Below are 27689 nucleotides of genomic sequence, written 5' to 3'. Positions count from 1 at the left end.
CCCTATGCCTGACTATTGCTCAGGAGGATTACATATGGGGAAAACCACACGGGCATTTTGGCCTTGAACAGTGAGACCAACAGAAGTCCCTCTTCTGAGTCCCCTGGCTGTTGATGTTGGGGACCATGGCAATTTATAAAAGCACAAAGCCCTGACTGGGCAGATGCTGTTGCTCTTCCCTGCCTCCCGGGACTGATTTGCAAGCCCCAGCCCCATGCACTGAGATGAGCCACAGCTTCCCAAGCAGTCTCTGTGGGTTCAGCAGCAGTTCATTCAGTGTGGCATTTGTAACCAGAAAATTGACTGATCAAAATAATTCACTGGAATATTTTCCAATTTAAATTTTCTGGCTGTATTAATGTTCTGAGATGGCAAGAGTTTAGAATGTTTCTAGAGAAGCTGGAATAAATTTGTTCAACGAGGAAATGCTTTAATGAAAACCATGCAAGTAATTACATCRTGTTAGCATGGCCAGATAACATAGGAAAATCTATAACAGTTTTCCTATAACCCATAAATCAGATTCTCTTCCACCATTGCAAGAGGATGAAATAATGAGATAATTTACAAGGGTATGGAAGCCAATTCGCAGTAATTTTGCAGATCCTCGACATGAGGACATGAGACTAATAGTCTACTTGGAAAAAAAAAAAGGTCAAGATTTCCAGAAGTGGCTCTTATTTTGGTGCACCTTATTTGTTTAAGTGTCCCGTTTATGATGCCATTAATGGACCTGACTTGCAGGAGTGAAAGGCTTAGTGCCATGAGCAAGTGAGGCTCAAATTTCCCACGTTTCTCTTGCTGCTGCTCCCCTCATCTCTGAAGAGAGGCATCCAAATCCCACCACACATTCAAATACTGCCTTGTTATTCTGAAGGTTCGAGTGAGTTTTTCCTCCAGGTGATTTGTTTTCAGGATTGCCTTTTTCCCTCTCAGTTAAATGTACCCAGCTCTGGAACGCCATCAGCTCTTCAGTTTTACTGCTGTTGCACTGGGAGAGTAGGCACCAACCTCACACTTGTTTTTTTCTCTCTCTCTTTCCCTCCCAGGTTTCAAGTGGCTATCTGGTTGTGGCTTTTGTATATGTGACTGAATTTGTTGGCACTAAAGCTCGAACCTGGGCTTCTATGCATGTCCATGCTTTTTTTGCTGTGGGAGTTATGGTTGTGGCACTCGTGGGATTTTTGGTTCGGACCTGGTGGGTCTATCAGATATTTCTCTCCATAACAACTCTTCCCTTTGTCTTGTGCTGCTGGATGCTCCCAGAAACACCTTTTTGGCTACTATCAGAGGAAAGATACGAAGATGCACAAAAAGTTATTGATATAATGGCAAGATGGAACAAAGTAAGCACTCCTTGTAAAGTCTCTGAACTCTGCTCAGTCCAACAAGACCATCTAGGCAATGGCAGAACAGGTGATAATGACGTATCTTCCACGAAGAAGCACAACATCCTAGATCTGTTTTGTAATTGGCCCATTGCAAGAAGGACCATTACAGTCTGGCTGGTCTGGTTCACTGGGAGTTTAGGATACTACGTGTTCTCCCTGAGTTCGGTCAATCTAGGAGGCAATGAGTATTTAAATCTCTTTCTCATAGGTAAATATTCCCTTATACTTTATTCTGCTTATGACAGAACTATAAYGTGTAATTTAGAAGTATCTAGTAATTTGACAGCTGATTTTCTGGTTATTCATTCTACTATAAACCTCTCAAAAATGTTCATGTTAATACTTCAGAAGGTTGACTAACACCAAAGGGAATCCATTCACCTCAAATCTTCATAAAAAAAAAATTTGAGGTACAAAATTCTTCTGTCTGGCTTTGTAAAAACATTTTGCTTGTAAAGTCAAATCTATTCTTTTCCTCTTTGCCATGTAAACGTACAACAGGGCCACATAAACAGCAAAGTAACCTAGACCAGCAACACAAATTCACATAGCTCCATTAAATGCACAGACTGTGAAGAAGGCAGTGAAGATTATTCCTGTAAATTCTTACAGTCCTGACAATATTAAACCCATCTGTACTGAAAATAGATTCAGTCTATGTTCAGAAGCAAGGCTAGTTTTACTTTCCTCAGCTCTATTTTTTTTTAATTCAGTTTCTATATTCCTTTAATTTTGTCTGCCTAACTGTAATCTTCCTCTGGTATGTATGTTGTTTATAAAGGCTGCTCATGCATTCAAGGCCTGATCCAAAGTTTGTTAAGATCAGTGGAAATATTCCATTGACTTCAGAGGAACTCGGATCAGGCACGCAGCCAGCAAAGAATTAAATCATACACGTTGCTTTATGCATCTGAGAGAGGCAGACGTGACTGCTCATGTACATAAGCACTCTGCAGGACYGGGACTCTCACGGATTCAGCTTGTGCAGCTGGGATAATATCCATTTCATGTTATAGCACACTGCTAGACTGACTGTTGGGYTGAAGATATTAGATACTAGTGTTGCCCTGATAACTGCAGCGGTACGATAGCAGTGTGGAACGTAAATCACTTTATCTGCCTATTTTAAAAATATTCCAGGGACTCTTTACATTACGCTGAATAACTGCAGCCTGCTTATATCAACACAAAGCCAGAAGACTGTTTCCTTACTTTATAAGGATATTGACACACTGTATGTGCTTAGTAAATGATGCAGCATATCCCGATGTTGTAAATGTGTTGACAAACTATATGTGCTTAGAAAAGGCATGCAGTGTATTTGTTCAAGGTTGTATCTTTTGTTCTTCCTAGATTTTGCATTGGACATAATCACACTCTGTATGAACAAGCTCGCTTAAACATGTCCAAACTGGCTTAAACTCAGTATAATTTGTCCGGGGGCAAATCATGTTTGAACGGGATGTGTAAACTGTTGCAGGCAAATTCCAGTTCCAATAGGGCTGCAGAAGTTTTCTCTGGAAAGAGACATGAGAAAATGGGGGTGACAGTGGGATAACATAAGCAGCTGCCCTCCTTTTTTGTGAGGAAGAGAGAAAGACGAAGCTGTTGGTGTGAAAAGACCTGCAGCAAAAGAATGGCAAGTGGACCCTTTCAGGCACAAATGTCAATGCTGGGAGAGCAGGGCCCAGGCCTTGCTGTTTTTGGAATTTCCCAACTATTTCCATGCTTCATTCRCACCACAAATTGATCTGGAGCTTCTTTATGCTGTAAAATGTGGCTCCCTTGTCCCGTCTCCACCTGCCACGTTTTAGGGCATGATTTTTATTTCCTGTTGCCATTTTTGCCATGAACTGAGCAAGCCCGACACACGCGTTATCTCCAGGTTTCACCTACTTACTACATTTGAAATCAGTCTAACCCCTAGCTTAACTGAGTCCTCACAGAGAGGAAGTCAGAGTTATTGCGCGAGTCTGTCGCCATGGGTTAAAACCAAATTAATTTCATACTGACAGGTGCTGTGGAGTTGCCTTCCTATGTCATTGCTTGCATTGGGATGGACAAACTGGGAAGGAGAAACACACTCATTCCGTTCCTTTTATCAAGTGCACTGATTTGTGTTTTAATTATGTTCATACCTCAGGTTAGTCACATATCGTTTAAAGTGTTCCTAATGCAGAAATATATTTCATAGCATCTGAGGTCTGTAAATGTAGTTGTTCTTTCTAAAGCATCTAGCTGACTAAAACATCTGCTTTAAAATGCAGCTGTCATCCTAAGATAGATTTCTATATATTTACACTAGAGATTTCACACTGAGAACATGAATGAACCAAGACTGGTAAAAAGTTTATGTATAAGAAAACCCAYAAATATTACTTATTTTTTACAAAAATCACAGTTTTTGAAGGATGTGAATTAGGTTTGGAACAGTAACATTTTCTGATGATTTATTTGTGATGTCTTTCATTAGGATTTCAATATATTAATTATCTTAGCAAATATGGCTGGCAAGTTCTCCATAGGAGTGGCCTTTGGCCTTATTTATCTCTACACAGCTGAACTGTATCCAACAATTGTAAGGTAAGAACTTTCACCAGCCATTTATTTTTCATGGCTTTTCTCTTATTTCATTTCTTCTGTTATGTTCTTGGGCCAGATCCAGCTCCTCTTGTAATTAATGGCAATAGTCCAACAGCTTTGGGTCGAGATGAGTTTCTAGAGCTGTCTGATATTTGGCTATAAAATAGGTTTTTATTTATTTCTCCTTTCCATGTGCATTGATTGGTTTCATATTGGTTTTCATTGAGGGACCAGAAGAATGCTCAATACTTTCTTAAACATTACTTATGCCTTCCTTAACATTCCTGGTTATATAGCCTGTGATCTATATGGAATGATGATTGACTTTAATTTTAATTATGGGAGCAGTTAAATTTCACTACAGTAGAAATTTTTATTGTGTAGCATTATTTATTAGTACAATTACATAAAGATATGTATCATCCTATGGGTGTTGTAGGTGTCCATTCCTTTCTGTTTGCTGTACTTACCAGAATTCTTATTATTTGTTTCATGTGTAGGTCACTTGCTGTTGGAAGTGGGAGCATGATGTGCCGGGTAGGAAGTGTGGTTGCTCCTTTCTGTGTATATCTAAGAAGTGTCTGGATTTTCATGCCACTTGTAAGTGTTTACATCAATGGTTAATGCTTCTGGTTTTGAAAAGGAGTGTGCCACTCGTTTTTTTCTTTCAGGAACTGGAAGTCAAAGAACCTTTATTTTGAAAATATATGAAYCATTTTGTTCTTTTGAAAATATATGAACCATTTTGTTCATATATTTTCATATACGAACCATTTGCAAATTGAACGAACCATTCTTATTCTAAATTATTATGTCTCAGAGTTTATGAGACTTAAAGCATTTTAAGAATTTAAGAATATGCAGATAACCTAAAGAGATATTTTGAGTCATTAAAATCTCAGAAGTTGTTATGACTGAAGATATAAATGTTGTTATGCACTCAATCCTAGTATAAAATTGATGACATTCTTCCTTTCTACAAAAACTTATAACTGATAAAATAACTGATCTTATCAGTCATATAACATTTATGACATAACACACTTCATACTTACTCAGCAGACCTAGCAGTTCTTGACCATGCTGGTAATTTACTCCTACCCTTTTGTCAAAAGGGCAATTTTTTCCAGTCTTACAATTCAACATGGATTGCTCCCAGACTTTAATATTATTCCTTTGTCTTTTCCATGGGGCACTGCATCTCTGGAATGGCCTTCCGAAAGATTGAGAATTTCATATATTTACTGTGTTCAGTTCTTCAAAGCTGTCCCAAAGCACTTTTTTTTTTTTCATTTTTCATTTACATGAACCAAAATGTAGTCCATGAAGAAAAATCTTGTCATATATAGTATTTCATGAATGCCACTTACCTATGGCCAATGCATTCTGTGCTATGAAAAGTATGAAGTTTGAAACAACCAAGAAAAGGGGCAGCAGACGTGCTAAGGAGCCWACAGTATTGACGGTCAGTATATAACCATTGAAAAAACAACTCAGGAGATACAAGAAAATGGTGGATTCTTGAATTTAAGGGTGACTCTGATGAGCAACAGAATTGGATTTGTTAAGCAGGTCCAGCTTGTAGGTGACTCCAGGTCATGCTACCATTAGATCCTTATCTGGTAGCTCCACTCACCCCAGAAAGAGACATCTGAGACGATTCCTTTGCAGAGTTTGGGCATTTCCTCTACCTTATGCGGCTTTTWCGAGCCTCTTTTGTACAAAGTATTTTAATTCCTGCTCAAAAATGAAACATATTTCTTCATTATGTTCTTGCTATGACACATTTGCTACTTAGAAACCCTGTAGCTATTCAACCTTGTTTTTCTTCTTAAGGCTAATTCCTCCCCATATATTTGGAAACAAGTGATTACAAAGTTTGTCTTAAGGATTTAAGTAGAAAATGAACTTATTAACCATTTTAAAATAATTCTAATTCTTTCAAAACTCTTAGAATTCACTGTGCCTAGCAAACTAATGTTATATATAGAAAATATATGTCAGAAGGTGAAAACAATGGGATGAGTTTTTGACCTAGATTCTTTCTCTAATTGTGTGCACCATGTWGAGTTTCCTAAAGACCTGGCACTGTGTCTTTTGATAGTGCAACTGTAAAATCTTCAATTATAAATGATACAGAGTGGYTTGAGAGAATTCTTGGGAACTTGGATCATTATTTAAATGAATTGCTTCCAGTTGTTCGGGATGAAATTTYAGAGCGTGAAGCAGACCACAAATTGATTGCTTTCTTAATAATAGCCCTACACAAACCAAGAGATCAACCCAGAACAAGAGACACAGAAATCAAAATTTGCACAGCAGGCTGATCCTGGGGGCATGTTCTCTTTCTTGCATCAGTGTTTTGCCTTTACCAGCTGAGATAAGGTTTATCAGTGCAGGTAAACCACAGACGGGCCGTGGTGAAAGATTGGGAGAGCAGAGCAAATGGCAGCAAGAAGGAGAGGAATTATCTCAAATAGGAACAACTCAGCGCACAAAAAGCATTCAGATTATCTGTGGAGTTGTGCAGCAGTTAAGTGGGAATATGTTTTCCTTATTAGCTCCTACTACAAAGCGTTTATCAGTTTATTAAATAGACATGTCTTTGGTTGGAGCACAGCATGCCCAGTCTCAACTAACAGAAGTGTTTTGGAAGGAAAGTGAAATGAAATGGCTTATATTTTAAAAAGCAAGCCACTATACCTCATTTTGATCTATTATACACACCACCCATTATCGAGCAGTTAATACTGCTATTTGCTTGACAGTCTGCCTCTCTTCCAGCTCTGCCACCTGGGACTTTGCCAAATACGTTGTTCGTGTGACAACTTTCTGAGAACTTAGAGTAAAACAAATGCTCTACATATAGCCTATTTGTTTTTCCCAGCTGTTAAGCAGTATATTACATTAGTTCCTCAACAAGCTTGATTTCTCTCTTTGAAAAAACATAAACTTAAAAAAAAAATCTCTATGAAGGMAGTAAAGTTAAATATATGCAAATAAAGTGTCTAATACTACTGAATTTGCAAGACAACGTTTAATCTTCTTTTCTTAATAAAGTGGATATTTTGTAAATAAGATCATTTCTTTAAGGTTGGGTTTGAGCCAACAGATAGGGACATATATTTCATCAGCAGAATAGAATAATTTCTGGTTCTTCAAAGTAAAAAGTATTATTTTTGAAGGATATTTAATGCAAATCATCCTTGTTATTGATGGGGTATCTAATCCTGACCTTTAGATCAGTGTGAAATTAAAACTGCTGCTTCAGGTAAGGGAGGAAGGCATAAGAAACATGGTGATAAATCTGTTTGAAATTATTTACGGTAGCAGTTAGAAGCTGCTGGATATATGAGAATGGTGGAAATGCTTTGAGAGTTTGACCTTTCAGAAAGTCCAATTTAAATTAACAACCTAAAAAAAAAAAAAAGATTTTAAACAAATTCTCTTGCACCAGTAAGTTTAACAGAGCTTAAATGTAATTAAATATCTTAGAGAATAATGCTCTTTAATCTATAACCTTTTATTTAATTGGTTGCATAAGAAGGATATTTTCTGATGTTGAGTTATAAGCAAAATATCACATGCATAYGCAGGATATGTATTTGTTAAATTAGGCTAAATTAGGTCAGATAACTTCCTTTGAGTGTGAATAACTTCGTTGATCARTGTGATTTGATTGCCTGAACACATAGGGGGCATTTGAAAAGTCCTCTCATTAAATGACTTAATTTCTTTCATATTCTCTCTTTTTGTAGGAAATACTGGAAAATGCTTTGTAGAGGCAGGGAGATGAAATAAATTAGCAGTTTGTGTGCAGCAGCCTTTTCATGCTGAAAAAGGAAGCTAAAGCTTGGTGCTGGAATAAAGAGAGATGACATTAAAGGCAGGAAAGATGGTGATGACTGCGCTTACGGAACAGGGACAGTTAGCAGGGAATAAGGGGGAGCTTCAGGAGAAAGGAAAGCATGGGAAGAATAGGAAGTGTCTGAGAGACTAACGAACAGAAAAGATGCACCTATTCCACACACGGTGTTGCTTTAGCCTTGTTCCTCTGGGCATCAGTAGTGACCCCGTTCTCATATACAATGAATATATGGCTAACTAAGGAAACAAGTCATGTGTGAGCTTCAGTAGGATCCTTCAGTAACCCTCAGTGCTCTGAAATATGACCTTATCACAGCTAACATATCACTATTCAGCTTGTCTTACCATGGCAGAAAAATCACGTTTCGGTTGTGGAGAGAGTTTTGCCACTCAGAGTGGCAAACTCAGAGATATTTACTCAGAGTGAATATCTCTGAATATATTTTAAATTATCCATTCTGTCATATATATATATATGTATGTATGTATGCAATGTGTCAATTTGTCACTCAATAATATTTTCACTGATCCTATTTCTTCCTTTTCTTTTTTTGTAATTTCTCATGATAGGATCATGACTCTTTTATTTTCATTCTAATTCGCAGTGTTCAACAGTATTTGCTTCATTTTTTGTTTTGCCAGCTTCTATATTCAATCCAAGTTCCAAAAAAAAAAAAAAAAAAAAAAAAAGAAAAGAAAAGAAAAAAAGAGTGTGTGCAGCAGTGTGCATTCTGCTTCTCAGCAGCCTGCTTGAGACAAACTGACATCTTAACTCAGAGGGAAGCAAAGGAAGCAAAGTCTATTTACATGGGAAAACTCTTTCAGGGTTACTATGGAGAATTCCAATTTTAAAGCTCCTTTCTGACTTTAAGAGCTACTCTCACACAGAAGCAGGTGATAGCTGCATGTTACTTGTCTCCAGCTCTCTCTTTCTGGGAGATTTAGACACAGTAATTCCTGATGTTCCCTCACGCTCAGAAAGGAAGAATTAAACAAATGGGGCAGACCTTAGCATCAGCATGGGGCAAAGGAAGGATGATACATAAGCACAGTACACAGGAAATGAACACTCTGCCCAGGCATGATGTTGTGTTTGTAGGCATTAGTTTCTGCTAGAGTTAATGATGGAAGAAAGCTGGGGTTTGGTGTTCCCTGTTTCGAAGGAGCAAAGTGTGAAATGTTCTTACTAAACAAGGCACAGAGATGAAGATTCTCAGGCAGAATCCTTCCTCCTTGCACTGTATTGATCCCTTGTGGAGTAAAACACTTCATTTGCTCTTCATTAACTTTGCTGCATAAGCTTTYATCTGTACTCACCGAGGCAGATCTTTTATATAGTCAACATTTAAGGCTTTGCTGTACATTACAGTTTCTTGCTCTTTAAGTGCATTTTCAACCAAGATCAAAGATCTGCATGACTTGAAAGACATGTCTACCCTTACAGCTGCTGTTCGTTTCTTCTAGTTGCTTGTTGGAATCATGGCTCTTCTGAGTGGAATATTAACAATAATGCTTCCAGAAACTCTTGGAAAACCATTGACTAATACTTTGATAGAAGCTGCAGAACTGGGAAGAAACACGGAAAACTCTTCAGGGAAGACTCGTCCAGAAAAGATAGAGATGTTTGGTCAAGAAACAGCCAACATTGAAAAATAAGGCAACAGCAAAACGTCCTTTCCTGTTTTAAATAATTATACAATTCTTAAGGTCATTTAATTCAAGAAATGCTGTACTACAATTTCTGTGCCTTTTATTCTGTATCCAGCCTTTGCTTTTCAATAGAGCAACTATACAAAACCTTTTCCACATGACTCAGGTACTGTAGAAATTTTGATGGGATTTCTAGATCCTCTGTCAGAAGAAGAAACTCTCTCAGAATTTTAGAAAACCCGTCTGACATGTTGTGACCAGTTGGAATGTGTACTCTAAATTTTGAAAGCTTCCCGATTATACATGCATACAAAAATATTGTAATTCTTTACTTCAGATTGTTTGCAGTTACATCTGTAAATGCAACACAAAATGCCACATCAATATATTGCAAGCGATAGTTCCAGGATTCAGGCTTCAGATCATAGGAAACTCAAACACATAGTTATAATTCAATAGAGAAGACTTAATAGTGGATCAAGTCATACCAATAATTCAAATCTAAGCCAACCTATTCAATTTATTCTTTGAATTTACTACTGGAAAAGTTGCCATGGCTAGCAACAAAAAATGTTGTGTGGAACAGTTTCTGGCTGAAACAGTAATCTTACATTTGCAGAATGCGCAAATAGTTTGTATACTATTCATTCTGTTGAATGTCAAATGTATTTTTCTTAGTGGTTTAGAAAAAAATATCCACTGGCTCTGTTGCTGCCTTAATAATTTCTTTTTTGTTTAGGCAACATCTGATGCCTTTGTAAGCCATATTCATTCCAGACTGTTATTTCAGTGCGCTCTTCTCACTTACTTCAGCTCAGATATAGCATCAGATTCTTGTAACTTTTAGAATTACACCTGCAAGAAAGCCTAGCTCTGTCCTCAGTGAAATAGAGTAGGTGACACCTAGGTCCTGCTCAGGCTCTCTATGCAGAGGTGCCTACACAGCATTATTTATCATAGGCCAGTTCTCCATAGCTCCATTTTTATTTTCCGTCAGACTATGCAAAATCAGATACAAAATTAAAAATTGAGAATATTACAGCTGGAAGAAACCAATCAACAGACAGGCAAATTATCAGCTCCAGATAGTTTCAGTCTCAGTGCTTGTGAGCGTCCCACCGTGCTCACACCTCACGTGTGTATCAGTCCTTACCTGCTGGTGTGATGATCATGTCTGGTGACTGTGGACCATAGGAAACGAGCACAGCTCTGAATGCATTTATTCCAGCTGCTGCTTTTGAAGCTTCTTGTCCCAGCTCTCCTTTYTCATTGTACCTTCAGACCCAGGTGTTTCTTCCCATCCTGTATCCTCCACACTCCATCAACCCTGAGTTGRGGCAGGCAGCCCTGCACTGCGTATGTCTGGGTTCAGGGAGCCATCCACTGCCTGGCCTGTGTGAACTCYGTCATCCCCAGACTGAAATCAGGATTTTTCTGGTCCTAGACAACCTCTCTCAAGCTAGCTGGTACAACCTCATCTAAACAAGTCTTCCCTTTYTCACTTCTTGGCCATGTACCCTGAAATGAGACATCTAAATGACTGTAACGGAATAGTCCATATGCTATATAAGTCACTGTGCATGTTTTTTCTTGTATGTCTGCACAGTCATGTTAGTTTCAATGATTTCTAAAAACGGAATTTTGTCTATATCTGTTTGAAAAAGAAAATAAAGATTTTCTCTTCAGCCACTGCATGGTCCTGGAGTACCAAGTAGCATTTTGCTCTTGGGTTTAGGACAAGCTCATACCCTATGTGAGGTCCAAAATATTTCAAAGCCAAACAAAAATCAACAAGTTTAAACTTAGACAGTTTCTATTTGATAACTCCCTGTAAAGCCAAATCTTTACTCTCCCCTGAGTTATGCGGGTGCTTCAATATTTACGGAGCAAACCCCAGAAGGAAATTGCATTGATTGTTATGGCTTCTGTCCAGATATATTAATTCAGCAAAAGCAAATGCCTTACCTTATCTACATGAGTAATGCCATCARAATGCAGAGGGGCGCTTGAATACGCACTTTGATGCCTGAAGGAGGAATGACTCCCATGCTCTGGCTCTCTGTTTGGCGAAGAGCAGCCCCAGTATCTTCCATCGCACTTGCCCTCTGTTCCCCAGGGCCGAGCAGCTGCCCTGTCGGCAGCATCTGCCTCCCAGCCCTGCTCGCCCTGCCTTCAACGAGGGCTCACCCGGGCTGCAAAGGAAGGTGCCTTGCCAAAGTGCTGGCGCTCTGGCCTTTCCACCATGCTCCTCCACAAAGCTCCGAGTACTTGCACGATCTGAGGTTATTTCACACTGATRCTACTTCTTTTTTAGCGTACGGTCCAATCTAAAACACCTTCATCCTGAGCGCTGGGACAATTTCTCAGCTTCCTTACTGCAGAATAGAAAATTTATTTTGGAGATTATCTCTCTGTGAACAGTTGATGTGTGTTATGTATTAGTTTGACTTGAGTGATTCAAGATCAGGTCTGTTTTAATCAGGATATATAAGGTAAAAAAAGAAAAAAAAAAGAGAGAATAAAGAAAAAGGCAAAGATCTAAATATACAAGAATACCTGTCCAGTCCTTACAGGCTACAACTTTCTAATGATAATTCTGACCCAAAATGTAGCTTGTTGGCTTTTAACCCTTTAAATCTACTCCTCTTGTCACTGGAGTCAGTTGGTGTTTCATTGATTCAAGCGAGAGCTGGATTTTCTCTGGGCTGATCATGTCACTATTTCTTCCCTAGAAGTTCTCCTACAGCTGCATCTTTTGAGATTTAATGCTTGGGGAGCTTTCAAGGTGCTCTGGGGTACCCTATTCTTTTAGCTGAAGAAATTTATTACTGTAAAAAGGACATGCCATGTGTATATGTGTCAGGAGCATTTCTGTTTACTTGGTTTTTACATGCTGACAAAAATATGTTTAACACCACTACTATGTTATAAATGTACTGTAGAAAGGATGAGTTGATTTCTTTCTTTTACATATGCCTAAATTATCAGAACCCTCTTGAAAGAGGACACTGAGTTTCTGAGAAAATGCTTCTGCTCTTTGGAGCATAATTTCCCCTCATTGATCATTAAAAAGAATTCGTTTTCATTGTTTCTTACTTGTTTTGTTTGTTTTCTTTCTTTTTGTTTGTTTGTTATTGTCATCGCTTTCTTAGTGCAGCTTTCTTAGACTGAGCCATAACTTTGGGCATATGTAATGGTTTGATAAGATACTGGATTGGAATTCTGACCTGCCTTAATTGCTCACTATTGTTACATTATTACTGCAATGGCAAATGCTTTTGTCTTAAATTGATATAATATTTTATTAATCATATTGTTTTTGTCATGGGCCGACTTGCTGGGTTAAATAATAGGAATGAGAGCAATTATTACTGCCTTAATACTGACTAAAGTAAATATAGGAAATACACGTATTTGGTATTTTAAAACCATGCTAAAAAGCACACTTTTCTACTTTGATGTCTCATTTTGGTTTCTTTGTTAAAATCTTTACAGTTTARTGAGCTGTGTGGAAAATCCAGCTGTGCCAACTGCGTGCAGCGTGTCAGATGCCCAGGGCTGTACCTGGATGCCGGAGCCAGGGAGCGGATGGCGCCTGCAGGCTGGGAGGTTCTCTGGAAGCAGGAGGTGATCCCAGACCAGGGCTGAAAGGGAGGGAGGATGCCCTGCATCCTCCTGCATCTTTTGCAGCTTATTGCTAACAGCTTTTAACAGGCAGATGATTAGAGCCACGCTCTGCAGCTCGTGCTTAGGGTGTCGCTCGTGCTGGGTGTCGCTGGTTGCAAAATGGACAGCGCTTGGGTTCACTCAGGGCCCTTGCTCAAGGGACCTTTAGGACGGGCATCTAAATCCCACAGCGGATTCAGACAGGGGAAAGTAAGGGCACATTTAAAACAATGGTTATGAGCATAGATGAAAGAAGGAGTTTGTGTTATCAAGAAAAGCTGTAGTGAGGCGGCAGCTGCTGTGCCCCTTGTCTCATGAAGAAAAGTTAGAGCATAGCTCTATAACCTAAATATTCTGTTCAAGCTTCCATTCCGGGYGAGATGTGGATTTTAGTAACCTCTAGGAGACATATGTACTCTTTGGAAGGACTTTGTCTGTCCAGAATACGTGCATTTAAATACAAGTTAATAATTTTTTTTTAATGTTGTGTTTTTATTGCCTGCAATTACATTAGAGAGTAAGGTCAAACACTTTATTTATTTACCGTTATTCAATTGTTCCCCCCTAATTTAATGAACTGCTACAGTCACCAAGTCTCTCTTTGGTGTATGCTTGTATGTAGGGGCTGGRCAGGCACCGGTGTCCCATGCGGTGCCCCATCTGCAGGGGAGATACCTCCAACTCTGAAGGTAACCAGAATGAAAGGTCTTGTTTTGTGGCATAGTATGCAGAATATGAGAAATGCTAACAAAAGATCACTGAAAGCCTCTTCAAATATTTGTGTGCTTAAGGGGAGAAATTTGAATCATCTCTGATGCTAATTTCAAGAGCACTGGGTCAATCAGGCTGAGAAAATTTAAGCCTAAAAAAACTCACATCCTTTTCTTAATATGATTCATGTATTAATATGATTGCAATAGATGCGTGCACAAGATCAACTCTTTCAAAGAAACTAATAACTTTTTATTTCAAAAATGYAAGGATTAAAATGAATCAGAAATAATGAGAAATCTAAGGACAAACCAATACTTCTCTGCATCCCTAACACACAGGACAGGATAATTAATGTCCAGGTGCTTGTTGCAAATAAGTAGGATCCAGCCCATGGGGTATGCACAGGCATCCTTTTATTAGTGTTACCTCGTAATGTTTCGCATATAGAAGAACTGGTTTGTGCAGGACTAAGCAAAAACTTGGCACCGAAGGGCAGTTTGGATGCAGATTCTCCCTAGGGTCTCCTTGCCGCTGCCGAGACCGAAAAGCCRTTTTGACTGAATTGATCGTTATCACAGCAAAAGTATCAGGGACAAATGGTCAACCGCTGAGTAAATATTTTAACAAAGCTTTTCAATAGGCAGAATCTTCCTCTGTTTTGAGGGAATTCCCMCAGGAGTCAATCATTACCAGGGGAAAACAGTAAAACGAGGAGCCGTGCAGCCTCTCTGCTATAATGATARCATGGCCAGTGATCTTGGAACTGGTTAAAGAAGTGATGTCCGTGTTGTGCATAAGATCAGAGCCAAGTTTTTAGCACTGTCTTGTCTTCATATAGGTTGCTTCTTGCTATTGCTACTGCTCTTTGCAAAAGAGTGCAGAAAGAAAAGGGAGCCCCCCGTTAGAAGAGCGCCTGTCCGAGGCAGTGCCTGGCGGGGCTGGCGCGGTGCTGAGCTCCAAGGGCTGTGTGTGATTTGGGCCAGGAACCTGCCTGTCCCTTCCCGCCTGGCCGGGCCATGAGCTGCACTTAGTCCAAAGATACAACAGCCGCTATCGGGAGCGGGCAGCGGCCCTCTTGAGATATAAATAGAGGGAATGTTGTCCTTGGGGGACTATTTACCCAATTATTTGCTCATTCAAAATTACACACTCTGCACAATACACAAAATGATACATTCATCAACATCTTGAGGGGTCATAAGCACCTGGGCAAGTGTGTGGAGCTTATTATATGTTCCCTCTTTGTCATCTTTCATGACAAAGTGCTGACATTTATAGCAAAAAAACAAATAGTTTCTGTTAATCTTCTAATCTTCTGGCACTAACCAGTGCCAGGGCTGACAGAGTTAGACCCAAGATACAGTGTATTGTGCTGGTCATTTTAGTAAAGGACAGAGATAAGAAAAGCTCTAAAGAGTTGGAGCTCTTTATTTTCATAGTTGTCTGCGTAGATAAACATTTGTGCTGGAAAATTACACAAGTAGCTGTTACAGAGAGGACAAGGAAACCTCTTCAGCCTAAAATCCGGTGTTTATTAGTTATGGGAACTTCAGCCAGGCGCAGGGAGTCCCGASGGCCGTTCGCACGAGGAAGGGTAAGAGCTGCGCAGTGAAATGGCTACAGGAGTTGATAGCACCCGTGGGAAACCAGCTTGGGTTTCCTGGGTCTGCTTCTCAGGGAAGGCTGCAGTGGGAATTCCCTCCCCCAGCCTGCTGGCCTTACATAACATCRGACACAGAGGGTTTCCATCCAAAGCCTTCAAGTCTGGCAAAGCCGTGAGCAACCAGAAATAGAACATCAGAACAAAAACAGCGGGCAGATTTAATCCGAGCTGGTGCTGTGACCTCCTTTTATATTTGAGGGAGGGGAGACGTTCATGTCAGAAAAGTTCCTCTCCAAAATTATAGATACCCTGCAACGCCTCAGAATGCTGTGCATTTTACCAAAAATATATCAAGCCCAGTGTCTTCTTCWTTTCGAAACAAACAGATCTATACCATTATTTCTGTCTCCATCCCTGTCTTGTCCAACTCTATGTTTTCCTGCCTTTTCAAAACATGCTATACAATTACCTGGGCAGAATTATTCCTTCTTCATTTCACTGTGATAGGGAAAAAAATAATCAGGAACTATGTATCCTAAAAGGTCATCAGTTAGTGTATCTGTAATAAGCTTTAGTTTTTCCATTTAAGAACAGAGTGAAGAATTAAAAATACTGTATGTGTTCAAATGTTCCAAGTCGGAAAGAAATTTCTAGGCAGCGGATTCCTTATCTTGTAATAATATTTCTTGAACATTGAAATTGAAGTCTGCTAAGTTGTTGTTTTTGCAAAGCTTTGCCCTTTTTTTGCAGCATTGAGCTGTGTACATATTCTCACTTTGAYGAAGTGAGAATAAATCACCAGGGCTGTTAGTCCTGCCAGACTAACAGATACAGATAATACAGATGCTGCCTGAGTGGCTGCCTACTCTTTCTTTAAAGGGATATGAAAAGCAAAACAAAAAAGCATCTTTGGCAGAGCCCTGTGAGACACAAGCAATGGGACTGGGGCAGGCTGGTTTACAGACAGGGTCCTCCTGCATCTGTTCAAGGCTTGGGGCAACGCAGCAACTCGTAGCAAAAAGGTTGTGCCAGAAACGTTGGCTTTGGAGGTGGCTGCCCCGTCCTTAAGGCATCGCATGACAAAGTAAGGTTCAAAGTGTAACGTTTATAGTACTCAAAATTTTGGCAAATGTTGGGCCCGTGAGTCCCCAGGTACATGAGATTAAGCCTGACTAGTTACTCCTGATGAGGAGGCGAGTTCTTTGCGTGTGGAAATTGTGTCCTGCAGCTGGGAATCCCTGCTAGACACTTCCATGAAAATCCTGGTGGTCCTGCAAAYGACTTTATTTTTGCCAGATTGCGCTTTCTGGTGGAAAAGGGGAACCAAGGCTGGCTCGGCTCGCCAGGCTCATTCGCCCTTTGCCGCTCGCTCAGGCAGGGGCCTGTTCTCCATCCAGCTGGGATGACCCAGCGCCGGCCCCAGATACACGGCACTGCCACGATCCCAYATGGCAGCAGCCCCGGGGCAACTCCAGGAAAATTAAGGACATGAGATTAAGTGCTGGGAGGGCGATACGAAGAACGGGAGCCCTACGGTGGACATCCGCGTGTCCCCGGCCACGCACAGAGAAGATCCCGGAGGGAAGGGGCCCCGCAGGGGCAGTGGYGGCCGTGCTAACGCGCCGCTCTCCCGGGAGCGCTGCCAGCCGCCGCCGCGGCCTTTGACCGGCACAAGCGGCTCCCTCATTAGTGTGGAGCAGCGGGGACGGGGACGAGGACAGGCGGCAGCCCCCGCTGTGCAGCCTTGGTGCTGGGCGGCCCYGCGCTCCTCCTGCCGGCAGCGCTGCCTCCCGTCCTGCGCGGCCGCGTCCCGCACCGGCAGCACTTCCAGGTACCCCCCTTCTCTCCCCCCCAGTTTTACTTTTCATTTTTAGGGTCTTGCTCACGTCCAGGGGCCGGGACAGATCGCAGGTTTCGCTGCCAATCTTGGGGCATTGAGAATGGGCCAAGAACCAGACGGCACCTGCTAGTCCCCCCTGCTCCCCAAACCTGGTTGCTGCAGCTGGCTTTGCCTCTTAAGGCCGGTTTTTGCAAAGCCTTGAGCGCGGGGCAGCGGCGGGGTGCCCACGGGGACGGAGCTGGCAGGCGGCAGCRGGTAAAAATAGCCTGTCCTCAGGCGCCTCCGCGCAGGCCGGCGGCTCCTGCCCGGCCGYGGGGCTGCCAGCGCGGGCGCAGGCGGCTCCGCGGTCCCTGCGGGTTGCCGGCTTTGCAACGCGCTCGCCGGGCTTGCTGAGCGGAGCCGGGCYGCCCTGAGCCTCCATTCTGCTGCGCTGGCAGGGAACCCCTGCCTTGCTGCGCCCACCGGGCTGCRGAAGCAGCTCCCTGGATTTGCAGCCGGCAGCTCTGGGTGGCCGGGAACCCCAGCGGGAGGCGAGCCGGGAAATTCGACGTGCGCCGTGGGCCTGGCGAGCGGCAGCGGAGGGGCAGCGGGGCCCAGGCCTCTGGCAGATGGATGGGGTGTCCATCACGCGTGGCCGGGGCGGCTGGCGACGCAGGGCTGCGCTCACGCTGCAGGGGCTGCAAAGGCGCCTGCTGCGTGTGCAGAGAGCGGCCACAGCCCCCGCCCAGCTGCCAGCGGTGCCAGTGGACAGGCTTGTTGATTAAAACGCCAGGAGGTGCTTTCTTCCTGAATTAAAATTTCCCCTGTTTTCAGTAACTTTTTTTCTCTGTTTCTAAATAAAAGCACTAGTGCAAATTATTCTGGAGAATATGGCAGAGTGGTATAAAGGCCTGGTGCTCTGCCAGGTGGCAACAACTCTGCCCTCCCGCAGAAATTCATCCGCAGCTGATTCCAGCAGCACCAGGGCTGGGAGGCTCTGGGGCAGCAAGTGAGCCGGGAGAGGAGGCTGCCGGAGCTGAAGGAGCTGCAGGATCCTTCCAGGCTGGGTCTGCGGGTGGCAGCGACGCGGGTTGTGCGGCAAGCTCGCCCCTGCGCCCGCGCGGTGCCCTTCGGGGCTGCGGCGCGAGCACGTTCGCCGCCGGGAAGACGCAGCAATGAAGAGGAAGGCGCTTCCGCGCGGCCCCAGTATGGAGCGCGGGCGCTGCCGCTAACGGGGCCTCTCTCCCCCGGCGCGCGCAGGTGCCGGCGGCGGCTCCCGGCGGAGGCCATGGCGGCGCCCAAGGTGGCCGTGGTGGGCGCYGGCGTGGTGGGGCTCTCCACGGCGCTGAGCGTGGCGGGCGCCTTCCCCGCCTGCTCCCTCGCGCTGCTCGCCGAGCGCTTCAGCCCCGGCACCACCAGCGACGTGGCGGCCGGCATGCTCATCCCTCACGCCGTCCCAGGTGCGTGCGAGGCGCCCCAAAAACCTCAGCTCCCCGCCTTGGACCTGGCCGCTTTTATCCGGTAGCCCCTCTTGGAGCAGGCCAACCGTGTCTTGTCCCAAGGGGAATGTAGGAGAGGCTGCGGCTCTTCCTTTGCTGTTTGACAGTCACTGCAAATCACTTAYCTGCACAGTGTGCAAATGCATAGTGTTAAACACAAGAGGCTTCACCAGCTATAAGCCGCCCTCCGCCTTGGACCCAGCACTATGTGCAGGGATGCAGCAATACATGGCATTTCTCCAGGGGCATGAGCATCCTTCCTTGCCCCCTCTGCTACTGGCTTGTACWCGTGCCCTCCCCTGCATTGTCCCTCTTGCTACTTGTGCCTTTATATCCACACAGACACCCCGATCCACGTGCAGAAGCAGTGGTTCAGAGAGACCTTCACCTACCTTTTTGCCATCAGCAATTCAGCGGAGGCGTCCGAGGCCGGCGTTCACCTCGTGTCCGGGTAAGCACAGCCCTCCAAGGCCGCTCGGGGCCCGTTAATAGATCTGGATGTGATCGCTGTATGCAAGGGTGTTTCATGCACACAGAAACTGGGCTGGTGACAGTGCTGAGGACAGCCACTGAGCAGCTTGTGGGCACCCAAGACCAGAGGGGGTCCTTCTGCAAGAAGGTCCACGGGGTTTTGGGGTGGAGATGTGGGGACTTTATGCTCTTATAGTCACTGAGAGACTAAGGAGATGGAAAGAAATGTGGATTTAAAACTATATGGGAAAAAGGTATTAGCTGGGGAACATCAGCAAACAAATGYGAGGAAAAAAAGCTGGGGAGGATAATTTTACTGGTGAGCCCTGAGAGAGTCGTCGATGGGATCTCGATAGAAGCCTCCTCGCTGTCCAACGCGCAGAGCCCTTCCCTGGGTTCCCTGAAGGTGCCACGTTTTTATCCCAGCATCTCGCCCTCAAGCTCAACCTTGGTAGCCCCTCTCCCTGCTTACATTATAGTTGCAGCCAGCAGCACTTTCCCTTTGCTATCACCGTGAGYGAGCTGCGCTGATCCATGGGAAAGGATTCCTGAATTCTTGTTTTTTGGTTTAGACTGCAGTGGTGGGACGTGGTGGATCAATAACGACTAAGTTTGCCTGCTTTTTACCCTTGTCCCTTAGCTGGCAGGTCTTTAAGAGCGCTCCCGAGGAGGAGCTGCCATTCTGGTCTGACGTCGTCCTGGGATTTCGAACAATGTCCGAGGCCGAACTCCAGAAATTCCCACAGCACAGATAYGGTCAGGCCTTCACGACCCTGAAATGTGACTGCCCACCCTACCTGCTGTGGATGGAGAAAAGGTTGGTTTTGCTACCGGCTGGATGTGCGGAGCCGAATCCAACCAAAGGGACCATGGGAAGCAGGTTTGGGAATCCTCGATTTGAACACATCTGGCTCTTTTTTCCCTAGGGAAAATGCACCCAGGCATTCTCTGGGGAGAACACCAGCAGTAAATACTCAATCTTTCCAAACTTTTGAAGGCCACATTTGTGTAATAGCAACTTTATACCAATCTGGCTATGCCATGGGGCTTTAATTTGGGAATAGCTCTGGGGCCAGTATTGCTATAACCACAGGAAGCCACACCAGGCCAGCCAAACTGGGAAGGCACATGGATGCTCCTCACTTGCCAGACTTYCCAAATGTATTCCTGCACTCTTCAAGGTACAGTCAGCTCCCGAGAGAAGGAGAATATCTGGGAAAATGTCTAATTTGCCAGGACTTTGGATTTAAGAATGGGTTGTTCCAATTCATCTCAGATTTGGATAACAATATCAATTACTTGTTAATCCGTTCCGGCACAAAAGCTTGGATAACATCATCTTGTAACAAACCTTCTGGAAAGAGCCTCCGTGTAAAGCACACGCGTTGCACTCAGAGGGGTCACAGCTTTAGCTAGCAGCGTAGGCAAGGCTGGCTTTCCCCCAAATAAATGGATTTCAAAGAGTCACAAGAGGGTCAGGAGGCAGGCCTAAAAAAGTTCTGACCCCTGGAGTCTACATTTGGCCCATTTAATACCCTTAAAATGAGCAAACGGTCATCTCCACTTGAGGGAACGCGATGAGCCGCAAGCTTATGCGAGGTCAGACACTGAGCCGTGTTCCTCCAYGATGGTACAGCCTGCCAGCTAATCACGGTTGTCCCTCATTCCAATGCAAATTGTGGAAAAATGTTTCCTGTCCTTACAACGTGCCCCGCGGGGAGCAGGCCGGTGCCACCGCGGCCGAGCGAGKGCTGCACCGTCCCCTTCCCAACAYGTGCTCYGTCCTGTCTCGCTGCTCATCCCACGGGAAATTCCCGCTGAAGCACAACACGATTGCTAAATCCACTTAGTGTCTATCACGCAGTTTCTGCTCTCTCCTTATTCCCCTTGTAGCCTTTTTATTTCTCAGAGGATGTCGTCTAATAAGATGATCAAGCTCCTTTTCTTTCTCTTCTCTCTGGTGACCAGAAAAGAGAGCGTATTGAACCTGTAACTACCTTTCAAAGCCCTCGTGATCTGAGTAGTATTTACGGACTGTTCTCTTCACAGCTGATGGGGAAAACTGGTTTTGTACTCATTTTCCTGGTTCAAAAACAGGAACTTCTCCTGCTTTTTGTCTGAATTCAGGCGTGTGGTCTCAGCAGCTTTTAATATTGCCCAAAAGCAAAGCTGTGAGATCCCCAGGGGTTTGTCCAGCCGGAGTTGCTGACAGGTCCTGCCTGTTCTTCCCAGCCAGCCCCGTGTCCTGCTGCACCTGAACACGAGCCCCGAAGCAACAGCTGTGCCCTGGATCCTCAGCTTGCCAGGAACCAGAGCTGTGGTCCTGCAGCAGGGCTCCATTTCCACACAGCAGGAATGGAAGCTGCTGGGCACAATGGCTCTGAGAATGGGGCCTCATTCTCCTCACACTTCTTCCCTGTCTCGTTCCTGCCAGGCCCTGCAGCCTCCAGCATTCACCTCCAGGTCTCCTGTGGCTCCTAGGCCRTAGATGCTCAGCCTGCAGGGACATCCCCGAGACGCCGGGGTATCTCACATGGTGTGAGGTGACCAAGTTTAGCACCTGAGAGGCTGCCCYGGTGCCAAGGGAGTGAGTGGGAATGAGTGTGAGAGGGGGCAATAGGCACAGTGAGAGGAGTGTACCACAGTGCTGACACTAACAGCATGGGAAGGTAGCGAATGAAAATGACGTCTGCAGCTCGCTGGGGCTGCTCGGGTTTGCAATCATTGTAGAGATGAATCAATGAGGCCATGAGGATGTGTCTGTCTGTGTCTCTAGGGTCTTATGCCAGACCCTTTTCTGTAATAGCTGTCAATTTCCTGTATCTTTTCCTGTCTAAACAAGCTAAAAAATATCTGTAATCAGACCAAATCAGACACATCACCAACAGAAGCCCCATGCCACTTCCTTTGCTTTTCATCCCAAGCGTTCTTTGCTTTTGATCTGTATGCTAAAGACAACCTCACTTACTTGATGTGTGTAACAAATACACGAGGGCTTAGGGGGTTCGTTTCAGCTTCCCTCCAGGGTGTTTTGTTTTGTTTTGTTTTGTTTTCCAGGTTGAAAGCAAAGGGTGTCCAGATGTGTACCAGGAAAGTAGCAAGCCTGTGGGAGCTGCACAGCGAATACGACATCGTCGTCAACTGCGCCGGCATCGGTGCCCGCCGGCTCGTCGGGGACCAGCAGCTGCTCCCCGTCAGGGGCCAAGTCCTCCAGGTTCACGCTCCTTGGGTGAAAAACTTCATCCGGGACGGGGACGGCTTAACTTACATCTACCCAGGGATAAGCAGCGTAACCCTGGGGGGGACCAGGGAAAAGGAGAGCTGGAGCCTTTGCCCTGATCCCGGCACTGCCAAAGGCATCTTTGGCAGATGCTGTTCCCTGGAGCCGTCGCTCCAGGCAGCGCGGGATGTGAAGGTGAAGGTGGGTCTGAGGCCGTCCCGAGGGAGCGTGCGGCTGCAGAGGGAGGTTTGGAGCCAAGCAGGAGCCAAGCTCCTCGTGGTCCACAACTACGGGCACGGCTCGGGCGGCTTTTCCATGCACTGGGGCACAGCCAAGGAGGCTGCGCGGCTYGTAGGGGAGTGCATTGCCCTCCTGCAGGGCTCCTCATCCAGGGCCAAGCTCTGAGCCTCAGGGGCTCTTTCCTGCTAGTGACAGGCTCATTGCATCCCCTAGTGGCATCCCTGGACCCCGGGATGGAAGGAGCTGAAGCTGACAGCTAGTGCCATTGCAGATGCTGGGTGCTATCCCACCTGGCTTGCAGCTGGCGCTCCAGGAAGGCGGGATGGGGTGATCCACGCTTCCCTGCAGCTTGCCTGCTTCCCCCATCCACTGTTGTTCCTGCCTCAGTGATTTCTCCTATTTTTGTGTTGAGGAGGGTGAGGGAAAATAAGTGTGTGTCATACCGCAGGAATCAGATTGCTGAAGTATAATATAAATGACATAAATTTACCGTTTGCTCATCTGCATCTAATTTGTGTTGGATTAGCTAGATTCAGGTTCAGCAGAGAAACTATTTTTTTTTTCCCCATTGCACTAAATCTAAGCTGATGCTGCCCGTGTTCCTGCCTTCTAGCTAACAATTTTTCCATAGAGTTTACAGGGAAACGAACCCCCACGTAGTGCTGCATTGCAGTGCTCCAGCTCAGCTCCTGCAAAAAACCAACATTTAGTCACTGTCACATGCCGTGACCACACAAGCATGATTGTAAGAGCAGAATATGGGCTGATCACTGCATTCACCAATGTTACACCCTAGGAGAACCATGACGTTTCTGTGAGAAGTAGCCCTGTAGTCACCCTATAGCACAACCTATAATTTTATTTTTTCTCATGACAATTTGGAAATCTSTCTTTTTTTGTTTTTTCCATATATCACCTCAGTAACAGCTTTGTCATGGTCTGTCTCTGATAGAAGAGGATTTTTAGGGTAGGCTTGGGGTTCAGCCTTTCTCTGCTACTTCTCAGCAGCACTTGCAGTGTTCTTGCTGCTTTTCTTGCAGCAGCTGATAGGATCGGCCAGGGACACACCAACATGGATCTTAGCACCAATTTCAGTTACATAAGAGAGAGAAGAGCCATTTATGCCAAGATAAGCACTATAAAGACAGTTTTTTTTCTGCAATGGGCTGYGAATGAAATGATGTCTCCTAATGTAGCCAAGCTGTGGCAGCCCTGACTGTCGCTCCATAAGAAAGGCTAAGCTGAACTTTCCACTTTCCACATTTCAAGCCCTTGGATGTGCCTGAAGATATTCGCTGCTCAGAATTAGAGCTTCAGACCTGTCAAAGTACAGGATGAATGCCTGACTGTTAGGGATTAACTGCTCATTAGGTCTCAAATGACTCATTTAAGAGGATTAGCATGCATTTTTKGACTGGCTTTTTGTCCTTACACTTACAAAACAAATCAAAACCCTTCAAGGCTCCGCATGATGAACTGATAAATAAAAGCCTAATAATGAAGCAAAGGTCACTTCTGAAGTGTTTTCTTTCATAAATGAGTTTTTTTTTTCATTGTGGCATTTGACAGAGCCAAAAAGAAAATTCCCATGTATAATTCTCCCGTTTGCAAGGGCTGCCAACTCCTGCTATTCCCAGGGGGGATGAGGACAGTCTCCTCAGCGAGGGACAGCTGTCGAGGGGAACACCATCGTATTGAAGTGCAGGTCAGTCAGCTTGGGCTCAGCCTAAGCCAACCCTGCATTTTGCCCTTTTCTTCTCAGATCTAGCTGCTAATTTTCCATCTCTCCTCCTCTTCCCGATAATTCACCTTCCCTATTATATAATTCCCCTATTTTATACACAGTATATATGTGTGTGTGTGTGTTATATATATATACATACAGTATGTATATTTACCTACTGTATATATTTCACCTATTAGAGGGCAGAGCTGCTTCTTTTGGCAGCAGTCTTGGCATGGTGTTTGTAGAAGTGTAGCTTTGTCCTTGGGTAACACAGAACAAGGAAATGCATGGAAAAAACCCAGAGGAAGAGTTATTTTTTTTCCTAATCTTGATTTTCATCTAAGAAGAAACAYAAACAAACAGTTGAGCCTAGTCTGGATCTGGAAATGCTGCTAATGACAACGGCATGTTCACATCACCACGAGAAACTTGAATCCTGTCTGAACTCTGGCTGTGCATTTCCATGCTGCAGGATGGGGGGATTTCTTCTAACTTGAAGTTATAAAAGTTGCCTGAAGTTACCCAGGAGCTTCCCCATCACCCTTGGGGTTTGATGGTGCTCAAGTGACTTTTCTTCCACACATTTGTGAGATCACTTTTGAAGCCACATACTACCCTTTTGTCATCCTTTGTAAATTTATACATCTATATCACAATCTCAGTCACTTCTTTTCTACCTTGATGAACCCTGGTTTATGTAGTTACTGTCCATATAATGTTATCCTGTGTCTGCTCATCATTCTCACCCATCTTTACACCTTTTCACCCTCTAACATACAATTCTTTGCGACGGAGGGACCAAACCTGCACACAGTGCCATGGTAGTGGGGACCGTGCATTTAACTGATGCCATAATCATTGTTCTGTTTTCTGTTAGTTTCCTAATAATTTCTAATATTCAGTTGCTGCATAATCACTCTTGAGCTTTTAACTTACATTTGAATAGATCTGCGTAACTCCAAGATCTTGGTCCTAAAGAGCAAGCTTGGAGGCCATTGCTGAACCTGTTTCATGTGGGGTCTTCCTCCCCACCCCAGCCACATGTTTATCTCTGCTTTTATATACACTGGATTCACCTGCTGTTTCATTGCCTCATCTTGTGAGATTTTTTTTTTTGCTGCTCCTTGTAGTGAATATTTATTTTATCATTTTAAATAAGATAGGCAGCAACCAGCAAACTGAGTCACTTCATCATTTACCCCCTTACTTATGAATATGTGGATTTGCACTGGCCTTGGTGACCGCTCTGTGCTGCTGAAATGGATCCTTTATGCCTACCTGGTCTTTTTCATGCCATAATCAATGCTGATTCATGAGAGGATTTCCCTTCTTAGCCCACRCTGATTAGTTCCTTGGTGGGCATTTGGTGAAGAGCTTTAGTTGGTGAAGAACATGAGCAGCCCATATCAGCTCCATCACTCAGGACTGCAGCCCCACGGCTTCTTCTGACACTGTTAGAGGTTACAGGTGATCAATTTAGCTTTGCTGTTAGGACTGATCTCTACTTAACCTCCTTTGATACCTGCTCGGCTGCTGACTACATACCCTTGGCAGGACCTACTGCTGGTGGGTTAAAGAGAGGTTTTTGTCTACTAGCAAGTTATTTCTCAAAAACTTTTTTGGTCTGCCTTTCTGTTTGCATTTTTAAATTGCCAGAGTTCATGTTATTTTCTGTTTCCTCATTTGGACATGATTTATCTTCGCTCTTTCATATGTGATTTTTATCAGTGTATTACAATGAGCCAGAAATGACCTTTCTGCTGGAAAGCCACTGATCTTTCTATTGGTTCAAGAGGCTCATATAAAAATCAAGCACATTTAGTCTCTCCTTATTTTCAGACTTCAGGCATACAGGAGCCCATATGCAGCCTGATTGCTCCCATTCCTGAGCCCTGCCAGAACAGGACTGCATTGGATCACACTGCTCCTTGCCTTTTCCTGCTTGCTTTGCAAAATTCCTCCATTTGAAATTACAAAGATGTCACCTTTRGAGGACCACCCAAACCCTTGCTTCTCTGCCTGGCCACTTTCTCCTATTCTGTAGCTTAAAATCCTATGTTCATCTTACACTTTTTCATAGAGGCTTTCTTCACTGGTAGGGGAAGGCTTTCTCAGGGCTGACATGGCCATTTCCTGGCCATGCTGCCTTAAGCCAAGTAGATACCTACCCACAAGGGGATTCACAGCTTGGAGATGCTTGCAAGCCATCTGGCCTGCATTCAGAGCTTGTCTCTGAGGCAGCTGAAGGCCATTGAGATGAATCCTTGTGCTCCTCAGTGGCCTTCCCTCGTGTGTCAGTCTCTGGCAATATCTCATCAGTGATCCCTGAGCTTCTGCTCCTCCTTGGAGATCCTTGACAGGATCTGAAGCAAAGCCTGTGCTAACCCTTTAGCTCCACTTCCAGCTTAGCTGGTAGCTGAGGAATTTCAGAAACTGCGTTTTGACTCTCAATCTGTCTGTGCTGTTACTTCACCTGGAAATGCACGGCACAGCCCAGAAAAACTCCTGTACGCGGGAAAACAGTAACAGCTCAAGGTCATTAAATCTCAATAATTTTCCATCCTCATGAAATGGCCCTTAAGATCTGGCCCTCACCCACGGAAACCCGCCAGCTCTCCCAAGACAGGAGTGGATCATGCTCCACCTGCCTCAGCTCCACAGCTCAGCTCATGGCACATCTTTTCTCATCTCTCTACCCAGCGTAATGCCCTTTCCTCCCACATCTTTCACTCCTCTGTCAAATRCATTTCAATACCAGCCTGGCTTCATGAGGTATTTTATCACTGGCCCATTCCTAAAGCCTTGAGTGTCCCAACAAAACTTAAATGTATACATAAATGTGTACTTAAATGTGTACTTAAATGTACATGAGCACCTCCTTCTTATCCCCACTTTCTAATCTACACGGAATAGACATCTCTGGCAGACGGCAGCTGATCAGTCACGACCATAAAGAACTGCAGTACAACATAAAAAAGGAACAATTTATATTTGAGGCATTTTTATCAGCCGTTAGGATTGCAGACAGCAGATGGGCTGTCTGATGGATTTTAGAAGTTAGGCATAGAATAATAGTTTTCTACAACAGAAGTTTTATTCATTTTGTATCACAAAAACAAAGCCATAAAGATATATTGTCTCAATAGAGACTTCTGCCTATAGTAAGACTTTTGCCACTTCCTTAAAAAATAGAGGAAAATCAGCCTTCACCATTCACCATTCTTTTCCAATCAAACTGGC

General features: G+C 44.2%; 2 protein-coding genes across 2 annotated transcripts in view; both read left to right on the top strand.

Annotated features, from left to right (window-relative positions):
• Positions 1 to 12567, top strand: part of SLC22A16 (solute carrier family 22 member 16) — a 34164-nt gene extending 21597 nt beyond the window's left edge. Inside the window, exons 4-8 of the mRNA XM_026040703.1 lie at positions 1050 to 1599; positions 3407 to 3534; positions 3865 to 3974; positions 4475 to 4574; positions 9306 to 12567. Coding sequence (XP_025896488.1) covers positions 1050 to 1599; positions 3407 to 3534; positions 3865 to 3974; positions 4475 to 4574; positions 9306 to 9497 — 1080 coding nt within the window. The 3' untranslated portion in view covers positions 9498 to 12567. The remainder of the gene's footprint in view (positions 1 to 1049; positions 1600 to 3406; positions 3535 to 3864; positions 3975 to 4474; positions 4575 to 9305) is intronic.
• A 5999-nt stretch (positions 12568 to 18566) lies between these two features.
• Positions 18567 to 24106, top strand: DDO (D-aspartate oxidase). The gene is made up of 4 exons (XM_026040705.1): positions 18567 to 18753; positions 19135 to 19243; positions 19904 to 20080; positions 22321 to 24106. Exons 1-4 carry the CDS (start codon positions 18582 to 18584, stop codon positions 22886 to 22888), a joined length of 1026 nt encoding a protein of 341 aa, XP_025896490.1. The 5' UTR covers positions 18567 to 18581; the 3' UTR covers positions 22889 to 24106.
• The last annotated feature ends 3583 nt before the right edge of the window (positions 24107 to 27689 follow it).

This window comes from Nothoprocta perdicaria, unplaced genomic scaffold, assembly GCF_003342845.1.
Source record: "Nothoprocta perdicaria isolate Ctin4 unplaced genomic scaffold, notPer1 scaffold_261, whole genome shotgun sequence".
Lineage (NCBI taxonomy): Eukaryota > Metazoa > Chordata > Aves > Tinamiformes > Tinamidae > Nothoprocta > Nothoprocta perdicaria.
This window is presented reverse-complemented; position numbering and strand designations above follow the sequence as displayed.